This window comes from Myxocyprinus asiaticus, chromosome 17 (genome assembly GCF_019703515.2).
Source record: "Myxocyprinus asiaticus isolate MX2 ecotype Aquarium Trade chromosome 17, UBuf_Myxa_2, whole genome shotgun sequence".
NCBI classification, from domain to species: domain Eukaryota; kingdom Metazoa; phylum Chordata; class Actinopteri; order Cypriniformes; family Catostomidae; genus Myxocyprinus; species Myxocyprinus asiaticus.
In genome coordinates, this window is record NC_059360.1 from 1,694,146 (window position 1) to 1,713,343 (window position 19,198).

A 19,198-nucleotide genomic window follows, 5' to 3' on the forward strand; every position below is an offset into this window, starting at 1 on the left:
GGCTGTGTAGTGTTACAAACCAACATAAAGTATACACTACTGGTTTAATTTATAAAATGTGTGATATATTAACCTACCAGCTTATAAGAAAGCTAAAACACTTTCCTCCCCAAATGTATGTTCAAAAACAACAAACAATACTTATATAAACATGGTCAATTTACACACAATTAGGGATGTCAGAAATACTGGTACAGTATCTACAGTAGGTATCACATCAATACTAAAAACAAATAATGTTGCAGTGAAGTCTGCCAATAATGTAAGTAATTAATTTTACTTTTGCAAACTTTTCTTTTTTTTTTTTTTTTTTTTTTTTGGTATTTCTGAATGTTTGCTTGAATATTTTATACTGCTGTTAGATACCCAGAACAACTTAGATAACTTAGATAAGAAATACTATAATGCTGCATGCCATTGTTTTAATTTAATGGGTTAATATTTATATTCATATTTAACTTAAAATAGTCAGGTTGTTTTTATTTGTATAGCACTTTTTTACCAAATCACTTTGTTTCAAAGCCACTTTACAGCAGGTCAATTAGATGGTGTATTATAATAAAACTCCTAAATAAAGGAATGTAGTCATTAACATAATAGTTTTTGCTGGGTTTCGATATTGATATAAAGAATAGTAAAATTGTATTGGTATTTGTATTAGCTACGGTAATTTTGGTATCGTGACAGCCCTACCCTCAATTGTTTTCTTTGTGTCAAGCAAATCCTCATGAGCAATTTGTCTAATGAGGGAAATTCTAAATGAGCACTTGAATGGGTCAAACACAAGCGTGCTCTTAAGTGTGCTGTAAACATGCCTATAAACATTTGGACTGTGCTTCTAAAAACAGCACAAACTGTTGCGGTTTTTGAATGAAGAAATCAAGTCAAGTCATTTTTATTTGTATAGCGCCTTTCACAATACACATGGTTTCAAAGCAGCTTTACAGAAGATCATGCATTAACAGAAAATGAAACTGTAATATCTATTAAGTCTTAGAGTCATCATTGTTTAGTTTGATAAAATACAATTGTGAATTGTGTTTAAAAATAAATAATTAAATAATTATTGTATTTATAACTCCTGTGAGTAAGCCGAAGGTGACTGTGGCAAGGAACACAAAACTCCATAAGATGTTGGTTAATGGAGAAAAATAACCTTGGGAGAAACCAGACTTGCTGTGGGGGCCAGTTCCCCTCTGAATAAACAACATTTACATTTATATTTATTCATTTGGCAGACACTTTTATCCAAAGCGACTTACAAAAGAGGAAAATATAAGCGAATCATCTTAAGGAGACAGTGGTACGAAAAGTGCCATATTACAAAGTTACACTAGCATCAGAATAGTATTCAAAACAGATTAATGTGCAACAAGAATATATATATTTTTTTTAATGACTGGTTAAGTGCTCATGGAGAAGATGTGTTTTTAGTCGTTTTTTGAAGACAGAGAGTGAGTCAGCTTCACGGATGGAGTTGGGAAGGTCATTCCACCAACGTGGTACAGTGAAGCTGAAAGTCCGGGAAAGTGTTTTGGTGCCTCTTTGTGTTGGTACAACAAGGCGACGTTCCTTAGCCAACCACAGGCTTCTAGTGGGCGCGCAGCTCTGCATAAATGATGTTAGGTATGCTGGAGCAGACCCAGTGACTGTTCTGTATGCCAGCATCAGAGCCTTGAATATGATACGTGCATCAACTGGCAGCCAGTGGAGAGAGACAAGGAGTGGTGTAACATGTGCTCTCTTTGGTTCATTAAAGACCAGACGTGCTGCTGCATTCTGGATCATTTGCAGGGGTCTAATTGCACATGCAGGGATGCCTGCAATGAAAGCGTTACAGTAGTCTAGTCTAGTTATGACAAGTGACTGGACAAGCAGTTGTGTGGCATGTTCAGAGAGGAAGGGTCTTATCTTCCTGATATTGTAGAGTGTAAATCTACATGATCTTGCGGTCTTTGAGATGTGGTCTGTGAAATTTAGTCTGTTGTCGATGGTTACCCCTGGATTTCTGACCGATTTGGAAGGCGTTACTGTAGTTGCACCCAGCTGCACAGTGATGTTGTGTTCAACAGCAGGGTTGGCTGGAAAGACAAGGAGTTCGGTCTTGGCTGGGTTGAGTTGCAGGTGGTGTTCCTTCATCCAGGCCAAGATGTCTGCCAGGCAGGCAGAAATTCGAGCAGTCACTGTGGTGTCGTTGGATTGGAAAGACAAGTAGAATTGCATGTCATCAGTATAGCAGTGGTAAGAGAAACCATGTGCCTGAATGATGAGTCCCAGTGATGTTGTGTATATAGAGAAAAGAAGTGGCCCAAGCACTGATCCCTGAGGTACCCCAGTAAGCAGCTGATGTGGCTTGGATACCTCACCTCTCCAGGCTACCTTGAAGGATCTACCTGAGAGATAGGAATTAAACCAGTCAAGCACAGTTCCTGTGATGCCCAGCGAGGAAAGGGTAGAGAGTAATATCTGATAGTTGACTGTGTCAAAGGCTGCAGAAAGGTCCAGCAGAATCAGAACGGATGATCTGGATTTAGCGTTCGCCTGTCTCAGTGACTCAGTGACAGACAGCAGGGCAGTCTCGGTGGAGTGTCCACTTTTGAAGCCTGACTGATTATCATCCAGCAGCTTGTTCTGTGAGAGATAGGCAGACATTCGATTGAAAACTGCCCTTTCAATTGTTTTTGCCATGAATGAGATGAGAGAGACTGGTCTGTAGTGTTCTATTTGTGTGGGATTAAGTGCGGGTTTCTTCAGCAGCGGGGTTACTTGAGCCTGCTTAAATGTAGTGGGAAAAGTGCCTGTAAGTAGAGATGTGTTAATTATGTGTGTGAGTGCAGGTAGGATGGACGGAGAGATGGCCTGGAGAAGGTGAGAAGGAATGGGGTCAAGAGAACAGGTGGTGGGGTGGTTGGAGAGGAGGAGTTTAGAGACCTCAGTGTCAGTCAGAGGAGAGAACATAGAGACAGAAGAGTTGCATACAGGAGACGGGTGTTTGACAGGGTGTGGTGCTGAGAATGTATTGCTGATGGTTGTAACCTTAGTTAAAAATGTGGTGAAGACATCTGCTGTCAGTGATGTGTCAGGTGGTGGAGGGGGAGGGCAGAGAAGTGTGTTGAATGTTCTAAACAAGCTGCGAGTGTCTGTGGTGCTGTTGATCTTGTTCTGGTAATAGGAGGTTTTTGCAGATTTAACGTTATCTGAAAAAGTTGCAAGCAGAGACTGATATTTACCTAGATCTGCTGGATCTTTAGATTTCCGCCATCTCCTCTCAGCTGCCCTGAGGTCAGTCCGATGTTCACGAAGGACGTCAGACAGCCAGGGGCTGGGTGGTGTAGCACGTGCTGGCCTAGAGGAGATAGGACAGATGTTGTCTAGACAGGTTGTTAAAGTAGCGCTTGGTGTGTCTGTGGCAGTGTTTACATTAAGCGCGGTAAATACATTTAGTGTGGGAAGAGAGGTAGAGACAGCAGTGGAAAGGCATAAGGGTGAAAGAGAACAGAGGTTACTGCGAAAGGAAACCAAAGGTGGAGACTGTTTTAATGTAGATGGGAGAGTCATGTTGAATTGAACAAAGTAGTGATCAGAGACATGTAGAGGAGTAACAAGAATACTTGAGTTGGTACACTTACGTGTAAAAATGAGGTCCAGCTGGTTGCCCGATCTGTGAGTTGCTGTGGTGTGTAGTCTTTCCAAGTCAAATGAGGCCAGGAGAGTATTCAGTTCAGTGGCCTGGGGCTTGTCTTGGTGTATGTTGAAATCACCAAAACCACAAGTGGCCTACCAGCCTCCGGCAACTAGGACAGCAGGACATCCAACTCCTCAAAGTTTGTCAGCTGACCTGGAGGGCGATAGATGACTGCAACATGTATTTTGTGGGTTGCATTGTAGACATATATATAACATGAATATAATGACAATATTAGTTATTTATGTGCAGTGCAAGTCATGGTTTAAGATTAGTAAACTAAGTAAGTGTTAAGGGCCAGTGTTTAACAGATTTTGTATGAACTGTAAGATTAATGACTAATGTATGGAGAGAATGGAAAAGTTTAAACATCTTCACTGTGTAGTGTGCACACATTCTGTTCATTTTAATTTACTCTTGTATGATTTTGCGTTTGTAACCAGTATAACTCTGAGAAAGTAATTTAGTTTCACTGGATGTAAATCATATAGTTATGTTTTTTCTTATTCAGTTACACAGCATAGCGGTCATTATACAAAAATACTTGGCCGCAGAATGATGTCATTGACCTATCAGGATCAACCATTCCACAGGACTGTGACATAAGTCAGAAAAGTTATTTTGCATTACAAGCTTTATAAAAGAGTGTCCTAATGTTTTTCTTTTTTTGTGTTTTAAGTGACGCTCCTCTGGATTTGAAGATAAAGGCCAGCATGATCTCAGATATGTTTTCTCTTGTGGGTAAGTTTCATGTTTCCCATGCTCAGAGTTCATTCCTAACCCTAACCAATCCTCTAATTAACTGCCTCACTTGCAAATTTGCACGTATAATGTGCAGAAAGCATAGAAAGCCCTGCACTGAGGTTTACCCACTGTTTTCATGCACACAGTCATTGAAAACCTGGAAAATCTGGGAACTGTAACATTGTTTTTTGCCAGGCCTGGAAAGATAATGGATTATAAAACTTAAGTCATGTAAAAGTCATGGAATTTGGAATTATACTGTAGATGTTTGTATTTACTGTAAGTTTAGCTCTGAAACATTTCATTGACTAGATATTGCTGTTACTGTTGTCTGATTTGTGAGTGAATAATTTATTTTCAGTCATTTATTTCAATGAATGTGTCGAACCAGTTCACAAATTGTTCTGAATGATTAATTGGTGAGTCTGTCTGAGTATGAATGATTTTGAAAAATCAAGTGAAGAAAATTAACTACTCAGTATTTTGTCTTGCTTATATATATATATATATATATATATATATATATATATATATATATATATATATATATATATATATATAAGCAATATATATGTATATATATGTGTATATGTATGTATATATACATATATATATATATATATATATATATATATATATATATATATATATGTATATATATACTGTATGTGTGTGTATGTGTATGTATATGTATATATATATATATGTGTGTGTGTGTGTATGTATGTCTATGTGTATGTATATGTATATATGTATATGTATATATGTGTGTGTGTATATATATGTTTGTACTGTACAAAAAGACAAAATTACTGAGTTAAAAAACTATGTTCTGCTGTGTAATCACCAGTGTTGGTGAAGCTACTTTGAAACCATAGTTTCCCATGCTACAAGCTACTCATAACTTAAAGTAGTTAAACTACAGTCAAGCTACTCTTTTAAAAGAAGCTGTTAGCTACATAACACGCTACTAACCAAAAGTAACTAACTACATTAAAGCTATCTGAAGAAGAAAACATTTGCAGATATATATCAGGACTGATTGCAGAATTCAGTAATATAGTTAGATATTTAATTAGGGTGACATTCCCTTATGAAGATTCACCATGGTTTTCAAATAAATTGCTGCATAACAGAGCATCACAGATGTGAGATATTGCTTAAATAAAATACAATTACTGTAGATTTATAATTATTATTTTATTTGTAGTATAACAGTGAATATTACAGAAATATACAGTAGTGATATATTTCCATCATACTTATTTCCCTTAATTAAATAGAGCTTTTATTTTGGCTGATATTTTATTTAAAGTGTTTCTGTGTTGTTATGACCAAGTAGCTCTCACAAAAGACGGAAGCTTCCCCTTTACTGTCCTCACAATGCATTGTTCTGCAAAGCTAGACAGCCAGGTAACATGTTGAACAGGATTCCAATAAATCTCCCAAGGCATGACTTGACTTGACTTGAATTTAATGAAAGTTGTTATTCAAATCTTTTTTGTAAAACTGCAAATACAAAACAAACAAAATATACATATCAATATACATGCATGATGAGTTAAATGTATTGAAGTAAAATCATGACTAAAGTCTTTGAAGCATAAAAGCAGGTTGAATTGCTCTAATCGAAAAAATAAATGCATTGTATTATCAGTGCTTGCATTTAAATGCGTTGAATTTACAGTGCTTGCATTTTGGAAGGCTGAAATTTAACGTTGTATTTTTAAGCATTGAATATTTAGTTTGGAAACATTTAAAAACTCAACTAAACATTCAACAATAAATATTTACCTTCCAAATTCATTTCCAAAATATTCAGTTCATTTGACATGCTATGTTCAGTAACACTGAATTCAACATGTTTCTTGTAGAAACACCATGCCATGTGCTCCTCTAATAGACTATTCATACAGTGCATCCGGAAAGTATTCACAGCGCTTCACTTTTTCCACATTTTGTTATGTTACAGCCTTATTCCAAAATGGATTAAATTCATTATTTTCCTCAAAATTCTACAAACAATACCCCATAATGACAATGTGAAAGAAGTTTGTTTGAAATCTTTGCAAATTCATTAAAAATAAAAAATGAAAAAAACAAATCACATGTACATAAGTATTCACAGCCTTTGCCATGACACTCAAAATTGAGCTCAGGTGCGTCCTGTTTCCACTGGTCATCCTTGAGATGTTTCTACAACTTGATTGGAGTCCACCTGTGGTAAATTCAGTTGATTGGACATGATTTGGAAAGGCACACACCTGTCTATATAAGGTCCCACAGTTAACAGTGCATGTCAGAGCATAAACCAAGCCATGAAGTCCAAGGAATTGTCTGTAGACCTCTGAGACAGGATTGTATCGAGGCACAGATCTGGGGAAGGGTACAGAAACATTTCTGCAGCATTGAAGGTCCCAATGAGCACAGTGGCCTCCATCATTCGTAAATGGAAGAAGTTTGGAACCACCAGGACTCTTCCTAGAGCTGGCCGCCCGGCCAAACTGAGCGATAGGGGGAGAAGGGCCTTAGTCAGGGAGGTGACCAAGAACCCGATGGTCACTCTGACAGAGCTCCAGCATTTCTCTGTGGAGAGAGGAGAACCTTCCAGAAGAACAACCATCTCTGCAGCACTCCACCAATCAGGCCTGTATGGTAGAGTGGCCAGATGGAAGCCACTCCTCAGTAAAAGGCACATGACAGCCCACCTGGAGTTTGCCAAAAGGCACCTGAAGGACTAGACCATGAGAAACAAAATTCTCTGGTCTGATGAAACAAAGATTGAACTCTTTGGCCTGAATGGTAAGCGTCATGTCTGGAGGAAACCAGGCACCGCTCATCACCTGGCCAATACCATCCCTACAGTGAAGCATGGTGGTGGCAGCATCATGCTGTGGGGATGTTTTTCAGCGGCAGGAACTGGGAGACTAGTCAGGATCGAGGGAAAGATGAATGCAGCAATGTACAGAGACATCCTTGATGAAAACCTGCTCCAGAGCGCTCTGGACCTCAGACTGGGGTGAAGGTTCATCTTCCAACAGGACAATGACCCTAAGTACACAGCCAAGATAACAAAGGAGTGGCTCCGGGACAACTCTGTGAATGTTCTTGAGTGGCCCAGCCAGAGCCCAGACTTGAACCCGATTGAACATCTCTGGAGAGATCTGAAAATGGCTGTGCACCGATGCTCCCCATCCAACCTGATGGAGCTTGAGAGGTCCTGCAAAGAAGAATGGGAGAAACTGTCCAAAAATAGGTGTGCCAAGCTTGTAGCATCATACTCAAAAAGACTTGAGGCTGTAATTGGTGCCAAAGGTGCTTCAACAAAGTATTGAGCAAAGGCTGTGAATACTTATGTACATGTGATTTTTTTTTTTTTTTTTTTTAATACATTTGCAAAGATTTCAAACAAACTTCTTTCATGTTGTCATTATGGGGTATTGTTTGTAGAATTTCGAGGAAAATAATGAATTTAATCCATTTTGGAATAAGGCTGTAACATAACAAAATGTGGAAAAAGTGAAGTGCTGTGAATACTTTCCGGATGCACTGTATTAGTAGTTGACAGATAATGTATAATTAATATAATAACATTATGATGAATATAATGTATAATGAATGTTAATTAAAATATTTATTAAAATGGTTGTATTTATTCTTGTAGTGTTACTACAAAGCAGGAAATAGGAAAATGGTGTGTTGGAGTTTCAGAAATGGCTAGAATTTATCTGAACATGAATATTAATAGTAATATAAGTATGTCATTATTATTTCAAAACGTGGTATGGATATGGGATTGATTATTTTGCACTCTCTATATTTTAGTTTCTGTACTTGTAAAACACTAAACAATTAAATCAAGAATGTTGGAAGGTGAATTTAATTTGGTCAATGCTAAGGGTTAGTCTCAGTCTCAGACAGCATGAAATGGCCATAGACCATTCACAGCAAGCATGATGTGAACTGCAGCATAAATTACAAGAACATTCGGGGGGCCTCCAAAATAAATTTTGCCTAGGGCCACTCAGTGTCTAGAACCAGCCCTGAATCACTGATTGCTGTGTAGGTAGACATAGGCATAATGAAGTAGGGTGACCACAGTCCCGAAAGTGGAAGCCTTGTCCTGCTTTCCGTAAGTCATAAGCAGTGACCCGCATTTCAGTTATTTGTCTATATAAATTTTTGGCTGTAAAAAAATACACATTAAATTACAGCCTACCCACTTAAGGTCGCGAGGGTACTGGCAGGGAAACAACCTTAACTGGTGGATTAAATTAATATGTAAGATGCAATAATTCCATTAATATGATTTGCTGGAATAGATATAATTTTTTTTATATCTAACATTGTACCATGGTGAAAACTGAGCCTTTTTTTTTTTTTTTTTTTTTTGCCGTTTCCTGAACTACATCAATATCTGCGTGTTAATGTCCAGTGCTGAAGTAAATAATTCCAAATATCCAAGAACTTCTACACAGTCGAGGATTTTTAAAATCAGAAATGTATTGAAACGAAACTATTTAATAAACATTCAAATAATCTTATCTAGGCTAACATTATATTAATTTCTAGCAGATACATCTCTGCCAATCTTCATTTGTAAAGGTCAAAGCTCAGTTTTCAGCTTTTCTAATGTTAGATTAAAAAAAATACATAGGATAAGTGGGAATAAATTAATGTGTATTTTTACAACAAAAAATAACAGGCTGAGTTTCCCGCTAACAAGATGCAACTTAAACTTTTATGATCATCTTAATTAATGCTGCTCGTTATTTATAGAGAATGCCTGTTTCCCAAAACAGCACTTAGATTGCTCGTTATAAAGTAGAACTTGAATGCTTCGTTACGGGAGCTGTCAAGTCCAACACTGAAACCTTGGCCAATATGTCCAGGAGTTTGTCTTCTCAACATGACAATAATCTGGAAATACTGACAAGCATGAAAATATGTAACCTTGTCGAAACGCCGAAAGTTAATGATGATCACTGCATTTAATTAAATAAATAATGATGACTTTGGTAAGATGGGGTTTCAGATTGATGCTCAACTTTATAGAGATTAATGATAGAAGTGCATGCATGTGAACGTGCACAATGTGAATCATATTAAGGGGATCTAATGTAGCCAAAAGTTTGTTTCTTTTGCTGGAAACTGAATACACACACTATTGTCATCCTTGATTTAATAAATTCATATTTAAGTTTTCAACTGCAGGCTCACATTACTCACATATGTCTTCTTAAGAAATATGTTCAATACGAATATCATCTTTTTATTCAGTGGCGTAGCTTGTGTGGTACGGGCCCGTGCAATGAGCACCCTCGGGCCCCCCTTGGTAGCGATCGCCTTCATGGCCCCCTTTACCACGGGTACAACTGCATCCCCAATGCTACGCAACTGTTTCTATTGCCTTTATACTTATGCTCAGGCCTATCCATTACTATGATGTTACTGTTGTAGCCATACTGTACTGTTGTGTCATGTAAATTTAGACCTATCACTTTGCATGCGTAAACTGTGGAGAATGTCTATTGATCTAAATGCGATTTTCTTTTTTGCAACATTTTGTAATCCTCTGAAATAGTGTAAGCCTACAACACTGGCATAGCCATGGGTGTTCAAATGCCACCCAAATTGTCAGCTTGCACATCCGAATGAAATCATTTTTATTTTTTTGGACGGCTCATAATAGTATGTAAAATACATCAATATTATACTGAAACTTCTATGCATCGATTACAGAATGTAATAATTTCAGTGACTATAATTATACCCAGTGTGTTAGAGAGTCCATATCAGATTACACGCGGGCCCTAACAACAGGCACGGAGTGCGTGAAACTGTGGAAAAGCGCACTTTAAATTAAGAATGTTTATGCTACCGAGTTCGGATTTCTGCATCATTATTCATAATTGCGTGCCTCCATACAAGCAAAATAAGGTAAATATAGTTTTCTTCCCTGATTAGCATATATTATAGGCTACATATATGGAATATCTGGAGAATATACATCTGAAAAGGTAGCTGTAATGCATATTTACTCTTTATTTTTTCCATATGGTGTTAAAGGCCATTAAGTTATTAATTCTGTGATCCTGCTTGATTTAAAGATTTAAAGAATTATCTGCCAGCATGACAAATTTTATTTATAGTGTATTTCAATTATTTGCTGAGTAAATGTTCCCGTTAGGCCTATGCAATACCTATGCATAATTAACGGTTAATAGGCACTTTACCGTCTGTTTGTTAGTTGCATCATTTCAGACTTAATGTTGTTCTTTATTCATATTGGCTCAATAATTACTGTAATATCAGTGCTATTTTTCTGTATACTGTATATTTTCAGTCAAACATAAATCAAGCTCCCCAAACTTAGTCCCTAAATGCAAAGAGTTTTCAGTAAAGATTATGATATTCTGCTTTGCATTTTTATATTTCATAAAATGCATCACACATTTATTTATTTTCCTAAATGAATTTTTTGAATAATTGAATGTAAAACCTGGTGTAGTACTTTTTGTCAGTTAGTGCAAATTTCCCTTCATTTACCTGTGCATTTGTCTTCTGGATTTTGGAAAATAATTATGTAACGTTCTAAAATGTTATGACTAAATATTAAGCCTAATATTTGGATATATTAACAGGCCTACCAACTCCATTGATAAAAGTGTCATTAATTTGTTTTGGCTAATAAATTCATTATAATGTAAAGCGGGGCTAAATAGAAAAGAAATTTAGCGCAAAAATGTTTACATTTGTGAATGGCAATTGTTGTTAAAGTTACAAAAAATGTCACCTTTTTTGTGCTTCAGTTCTTGCACATAGTTTTCCCTTGGCACACCCAAAGCCTTGTTTCTGGCTATGGCTTTCCAATGATCCAAGTATATCAATACAAGTTATTAAACATAACTTATTCTCTGATAAACTGTGAAAAATGCGGGAAAGGTACATTTAAGTTGCACTTATGACTTTAGAGTGGTTCAAAGCCCTCTTTAATTTACTAAGTTTTTATGTTACTTCTTTGATAGCGATGCTTTTTGGGAAACACGCCGTAGAGATTAAGTACTACTTTAGTGATACTAACGTTCTACTTAGTGCCTCGGGAAACCCAGCCATGGACAAATAAATGAAATGAGACAAAAAAGCTTCCAATACGGGACTGATCTCCCTACTACATTATACGTAATACCTACCTACACAGCAATCAGCACTTCAAACATCTGAGTTATAATAACCTGGAAAATGTATTGGCAATCTTTTTATAAACATTTTTTAAAGCCAATGCATTCCACATATTGGTCTGCGCTTCACTACAACGTAAATGCATCCTCTTCGCGCGGTCCAGTGCTGTGCGCAGCTTCACCACACCTTTTGATAGAGATTTTGATAGCTGACAACTAAATGAAAAGTTCAGATGCCATGGACATCAATAGGCTATTTCTGAAACAGACAACTAATATTTCTCTGCACACGTAGATTGCAGAACCCATGCATACGCAGAAGAAAGTTGGCACGAAGCCCTGTCTAGACCCTTCCCTGACTAGTACGGTTTGTGTCACAGGGATTCCTTAGTCCGGTTGTTTGATGAGAGAGAGATAATATGTAGTTGCAATAAAAGTTGAGCAGCGGTAGATAATTCTGTTGCACAGCATTGAGGAACTGATGCTGATGTGGGTTGACCAAGCAGTGGATTGAGCAAATCAAATATTTATCTATTTTCTACCCATTAACAATTTTGTAAAACAAACTAAAACAAAAACGTTCTCTCTACCTGTAGCTTTGGTCTGCAGCAGTCAACACCCGACTGCATTGCACCACCTACTGGTGAGACTGAATAGCATCAGGTGGAGATTGCGTATCGGTACTCTGCTGCTTTTCCTGCAGTTCCTGGATGTGGAAGGTTTCATTTCCAACTAATTTGAACCACTGAATTTAAGGAAGCGGGCTGGATTTTACGTATCAAAAAATCTAAATGGTATTTTAAAAATGAACTGAATACTTTGGAAATTAACTTTGGAAGGTGAATATTTATTATTTAATTTTTAATAATGAAATTAGTTGTGAAATGATTCCAAATGAAATGTTCAATGCATAAAAATACAACAATGTTAAATTTCAGCCTTCCAAAATGCAAGCACTGTAAATTCAACGCATTTAAATGCAAGCACTGATTATACAATGCATTTATTTTTTCGATTAGAGCAATTCAACATGCTTTTATGCTTCCAAGACTTTAGTCATGATTTTACTTCCATATACATGCAACACTTGAGTAACACAAATAAGACATCATTCCCAGGGCTGATTAATTAGGCATTTCTCTTCACAAAATACCACTTTAAAGAGACTTATTTCCATGCTTCTGTGAATAAAATTGTCCTTGGTGTGAAAATGATCAGCTTTATATTTCTTACAAACGAATAGTGTCCCAGGAAAAGCGTTAAAGAAAATCTTTGATGCACCATACATTCATGCCATGTGCTCTGAACAACTTGAATGTATGACCTAGATAAAATGGTTGAATAACCACTAGATGGCAGTGTAACTGATCTAAAGTAAATTTCAAAATAAGGGTCATCATGAGAAGACTGCACACTCCCCACTCTGGAAAAGCTGGTCGCTACATGACTCAAGTGATTATTGAACCACGAAAGGCTGCTATTTAATTTAATAAATATGTAGTCTGTATGTGCCTCACACTAAAAAGTGAATTTGCACTCTGTTCACTGTCATCTGCTACAAACAGGGCATTTGATGCTCATGATGGTGTTTCCCGTGTATGAGTCAAGGATCTCTAAATGGTATGAGCACTTTGTGTCTTTATGCCATTTACAAGCACTCACATTTCAAGTGCTGCACATGCAAACTATATATTTATCTCATTAAATTACAGCTTTTACTGTTAAATAATCTCACTAGGACATGATGTGATTTTAATTTGTGCGCTGAATGTTTACATAACTCTTTCTCTCTCTCTCTCTCTCTCTCTCTCTCGAACTGGCGTCTCCGTCTCCTCTTTATCCCTCTGCTGGCTGATTGAGGCAACTCGGTGGCAGGTGTCCGTTCTTACGGCCCGGTCATGCCCTCCTCTTCGTCACACATGTATTTATTAACAAGCTATAAAAAAAATGCATCTAAAAAAGTTCTCTGGGTCAATTTGACCCGGTTCATGTAAAGACATAGGAGAAAGCTGTAAAATGTTAGGACAGTCCAAAATGTTATTTATAAGTACACTCATACTCATAATTGCACACACACACACACACACACACACACACACACACACTCACACACAGACACACACTGTTGAACTGTGATTTACGCTGGGCTCAAGTGAATCAGTGAATCATTTATGTGAACTAGTTCATTTACATGAACCATCCGAAAGAACCGACTCACTAAAATGATTCAGAGTTCCCAACACTAAATATAAGGAAATTGTTTATTTTTATAGGTTAATTTACATGAACTGTCCGAAAGAACCAATTCACCTAAATGATTTGATTTTCTCAGCACTACAGCTGCATTCACAAACAATACACTGCAAAAAATGAACCGTTTTGTGATTCTACAGCGCTACTCATTGGAAAATGTAGCTTGTAACTCGAAAAGCTACACTACTGTTAAAATACCTGAACTATTGTCACACTACTAAACAATGTAGTTAAGTTAGCATTGTTGCTAACACTGGTAATCACAAGCATCTGGTTGTGGTCATGGGAAATTCATGGGGAACCTGCATGCAGGTCACATTTGTTTGCAGTCTGTTAAGAAGATGGACTGCCTTCATGTTGTACATGAGGGAGAAGCTCCATTATGTTGGTGTTGCACAAACTGGGTGTCTCCTTCACATGGAGCCTCTTAACTCGTATTGCTCAAGGTTCAGAAACCACTTATTGGCCATTGCTGCCTGCTGGTGGGCTTGTGTCGATTTTTCTAGCCCTGCAAAGTCTGTAATGATTAAATGTGCTGAGCTTGTGAAGAAACTAAATGCCCTGCATAAGAGCGACCGCACTGAAGAGATACCACAGGCTCTGTTCATTAGCATAAGATGACTTACATGAAGGAATTGTCAACAGAACATGAGTCAGTGAGCTGTCACAGTTTGGCTGAGTAGAAGATCTCTGGAGTGCACATTACAATAAAGATTGCTCAAGGCACCCAGTTGTGTTATGATTATGCAATCGGCTGTCAACACTCAGAAAGCAGAGATTTGCTCACCCGCTGCCTAGAGGGCAAACCTGACGCCAGAGAGAGGAGTGCTCACTGTAATCATTGGTCTTTGATGGTTATAGATGCTTTTGAGGCATGTCTTGTTTGTTTTGTGATCCACTGTTCGGAATAAAACTTTAGGCTAAGCATAGTTCAGGTGACCTCTCAAACCAGGACACTAGGATGTGGGTGAAATATTTCATGGGAGGTGCCCACCCACCCATCTGACATAATGAAATGAGTAACGGTTGTTCCAAGAGATTTAATTAAAAGATCATATTTGTAGCTTTGTGTCTAGTGTGTTTTTGCCCTATTTCTGGCAAATTTCATTAAATGAACAATAGTCATATAACGATACACAAATGTCACGATACGATACGATAAAAAAAAAATGTCTTTTAAATCATAGATGTCTGACATTGGCAACAAAAAGCAGAGCTCTCACAATCGCTTTGGCCCAATTCTCGAATGAGATTTTTTATTTATTTTTTTCAAAACAATAATTTCAAATCTCTGAACAGTTAGTTTCTTGTTTACAGCAGATTTGAATTTCTTATTCATTTAAGCAAATTGCACGTGTTTTGGCACGTGTGCAAAAGAGTAAGTACAATTGTCTACAGTTTGCACAATAGCTGAATGCATATGGCTTGCTGATCAAAACTGATGAGTTGATTCTCAGTGAAATTGTCATACTCTTCACAACTTCTAAACATTCTTTCATCGTGTGAGCCATCACATGCAAAATGATCAATTTAATTATCAAAATCTGTCAGACATACATGAATATTCCATAAATAACTATGACATGGAATGATTGTGATATCTGGCCAGACCAACAAGAGCGACAGGATGTCCAGTGTTACGTACTGTGAGGAGGTACAAATTATTGTTTTTTACAGAACTACCGCAGGTTTTTTTCATTGTTGCGGGTTTATTTATTTTAATTTTGTGGCAATTTTCTGTTCACTATATATGACTTTACATGTAAGAAATGTGTAAAAATGGACATACAAATTTGAAGTTTCTGTTTACATGTAACACATTGCTACAAATATACATTTATTGTATACATACAAATGTGCATATCCTTTTTCTGTGTACTACAGTATTGTGCAGTATTGACTTTTCCCTGTAAACTTTTACCTACTGTTGAAATCGGTATCTTAAAAGCTCAGTCAGATACACAATAGCATTCAGCTAGACAAAACTGACATTCTTGTATAGTACAGTAAGCAGTCAGTGTCAACAAAAAAGTAGAACAAAAATTGAATTTGTATATAACAAACATTTCCTGGGTTGATTGTCATGGTGAAAAAACATCTAAACATTTTGACCAGTACGGCTCACACGATGACAAAAAAAAACTTTCCATTTTGGTGGCATTGGCCAATTTACTGACACAATAACTGCTGTAGGTTTTGAAGCATTAATTTTTTTATGTTTTGGGTGAGTTACTACATTTGTCAGACACGCAATAGAGTTGTGATGTCCCATAAAACAGTTGTGACAGTTGCACTTACAGTTTTTAGAGACTGATAAGACTGTTTCAAAAAATGAGCCAAAAGAAATCGAGAAAAACTGTAATAGCACTGCATTTATTTTGTTTGATTGTAATGACAAATCTCATATGAACTCACAATTTTCATGTTTTTCTTGAGATCAATTTGTTTGTCTATACTCGTCATTTGCATTTGTATAGCACTTTTCACAATACACGTTGTTTCAAATCAGCTTTAGAGAAAATCATGCCTTAATGTCTTAAATCCCCCAGTGATCAAGCTAGGAAACTGTAGCAAGGAAAAAAACTTATTTCAATGTTATTTAGTGGTGAACCCCCCCCCCCCATTATGCACATAATCCAATATTATTTAGCGGATTGAGCAAAAAACGATCGGCACACGTAATTTGTTTGGCATCTTCCCTCTGTTTCACTTTGCATGTAAACATTACCAGCGTTATTACCAGCATATAACTTATGCGCAAGTTTTGTGCTCATACCCGTTTACATTTCAGCTTCAAAATCAGACAATAATAAGTGTCATGTAATCGCTGGTTTCTTACGTTGTCAGATTTTTTTAATAAGCTTGTTTTTGTTACTTACGAGCATCTTGCTCATTGTCATGCTCCGTGTCGTCTGGGAGAGTCTGGATGTTAAATGCAACTTGCTGCTGCTGTTTCTGCCTTGCAAATCCATCGATTTGCATGATAATGTCGGCATAAATTAAACGACATGTTAGATGTACTTTAGCGCCAGGACATGGCGCAGCTGTTTGGCAAATTCAACAAACTGTAACACTACAATCTACTTGGGGTTTGCCATCGATCTTCTCGCCTATGTACTGTAGATATATTGCTCTGTTTTTCCTGTGAGTGCTCAGCGCACCCTCACTGCGGAGGAGACTGTTTCTCATCTCTCAGTGTTGTGCTGCTTGGTTTTAATTACAATATAAAGTGTTTATGCATCATACGATACATATGGTATTCAATCATGAGTGTTGTTTTGTACAATAAAATACGATACAATATTTTTTACACCCCTAATGAACAACAATAATGTCGATTTTGACATGTAGAGGAATGTTCCTGGTTCAATAAAACTAAACTCAGTCAATAACGTTGATTTATCACAAAAAATAAAAAAAATTAACTTGACTCGTCCCTTGTTAAAATATAGGTTACATTAGCCACGTTTCCACTATCAGGACAGTGTGAGCCAGGGCTATCAACTGGTCAGCCGGGGCCAATAGCCTTGGACCTTGAGCTGCAAGACCAAAATCGATCTGCATTCCCACCATCGTGCCAATAGTCCTGCAACATTGCCCTAAAACCTGCCCCTAATACGCCGCCCTGGTGCCAACATCACACACCCCGCCCATTCACAACCAAGAGGGAAGCTCAAGCTGAGGTATCAGACTCTAGAGACTTGATAGCCCTCGAAATCAACATGGTGGAAGACTGAAGCTGCCGTTTGTTTGCTTGTTTTGATCTTTGCTTGGTGGAAATGAGACCTGATTCAGCAAAACTCCGCCTTTGACATTGATCACACCTCAATCCCCACTGGCCTTCTTTGGCCCAAGGGTAATGGGTGGGCCAATGATGCTTGGCCGTTGTCCCTGAGGAAGCCCCGAGGAGGCACAATGAATCCCCGGAAGTGACAGCGGGAATGCAACTGGCCCTGGCACACACTAGCACATCCTCATTTTGCCCAATAGTGGAGATGCGACTATTGAGGCACCTACAATGGAAGTGAATGGGGCCAATCCGTAAACATAATACTGTTCCCTATCTTAAGAGCATAAGGGTTAAGCACAGCGCAATGCCTTAAGTCATAAGCACAAAGTCAGTGGGCATGGCCATGAAGTTTTGGTATTTTCATGCAAGCTTGTTAAATCTAGGTGCAAGTGGGTTTGGCAAAATCACCCGCGCAACATGCAAAAAGGATTGACCTAGTGCAATTTAATTCTAAGGTTCTTCTCCGTTTATTCAAGCTTCTGCATCCTATTATACAGTCCATTCCTTCAAGCACCAGTGATTTAAATAAAGACAGCGCATTCATAAGACGTTATTAGTGTAAATGGACTGTATGAAATGAATTGGAAAAATTGAAAATTACGTTCTATTGTGCATTAACTACATCCTTGATGAATGTCAAGCATATATCTACAACAGTGGCATGCTACATTTATACGCATGGAAAATGTGATTCTTGTCAGAATTTGGGTGTGTTCTCCGTTAAATTAATTATTTTTAATCATTTTCATCTACTAACACATAAATCATGGCTAGTATTAACAGTGATTGTATCGGCACGCACTTCACTTCTACCGGTCGATTTTAATTTAGAAAAATGTAATTCATTTATTGAAACACAAAAAAAAATTAAACCAAGAATATTTTTACATTCGAATTACACTTCAGACGAAACAAATATATAATCAAAATAACGAAGTGGTCAGACAATCATGACAAATCCAAACGTTTTACTCTTACCAGCTTCTTCTACCGGCCACTTTTGCACTGACTTAAAAATCACTCTATGACAACAGGTGGAAAATTACTAGTCAAAATCATATCATAAATACAGTTGTAAATATGCAAGAATAATAATACATATGAACATGGTAAAAATAATAATTGAAAAAATAAACCATGACCTCTAGAAAGTTTAACACAAATCTCATATTTGTTTGTTTCAACAAACGGCTTCAGCAGCGATTGAAGGGACATAATTTAATGTTCTGTACTTTCAGAATTTGGACATGAAGTTCATCACCACCTGCTGGTGAAATCTGCAAATAACAGGAACTGAGAGTTAAGAGGTGGTATTGAAACGTCTTAGCACAATGACATATTTCTCAGGAAAATAGCAAATTGAGCTTTGTGCCACTTCATTTACATACAATACACCCACAGTAGTGTAAACACTCACACCCACGCCCCCTTGCGCTTCGCGCTGGCACGAAAATTGCACTTAGAATTAGCACTCATGAAAATTCACTTCCATTGTAAGTGCCTCACTGTAACCCAGAGTTTTTTTTTTTTTTTTTTTGTTTTTTT

General features: G+C 37.3%; 1 protein-coding gene across 3 annotated transcripts in view; it reads left to right on the top strand.

Moving 5' to 3' along the window:
• ttll5 (tubulin tyrosine ligase-like family, member 5) overlaps nt 1-19,198 on the top strand; it is a 206,760-nt gene that overhangs the window by 59,074 nt on the left and 128,488 nt on the right. For all 3 annotated transcript variants that reach the window (XM_051723166.1, XM_051723165.1, XM_051723168.1), the window contains one exon: nt 4,365-4,426. In XM_051723166.1, coding sequence (XP_051579126.1) covers nt 4,365-4,426 — 62 coding nt within the window. The remainder of the gene's footprint in view (nt 1-4,364; nt 4,427-19,198) is intronic.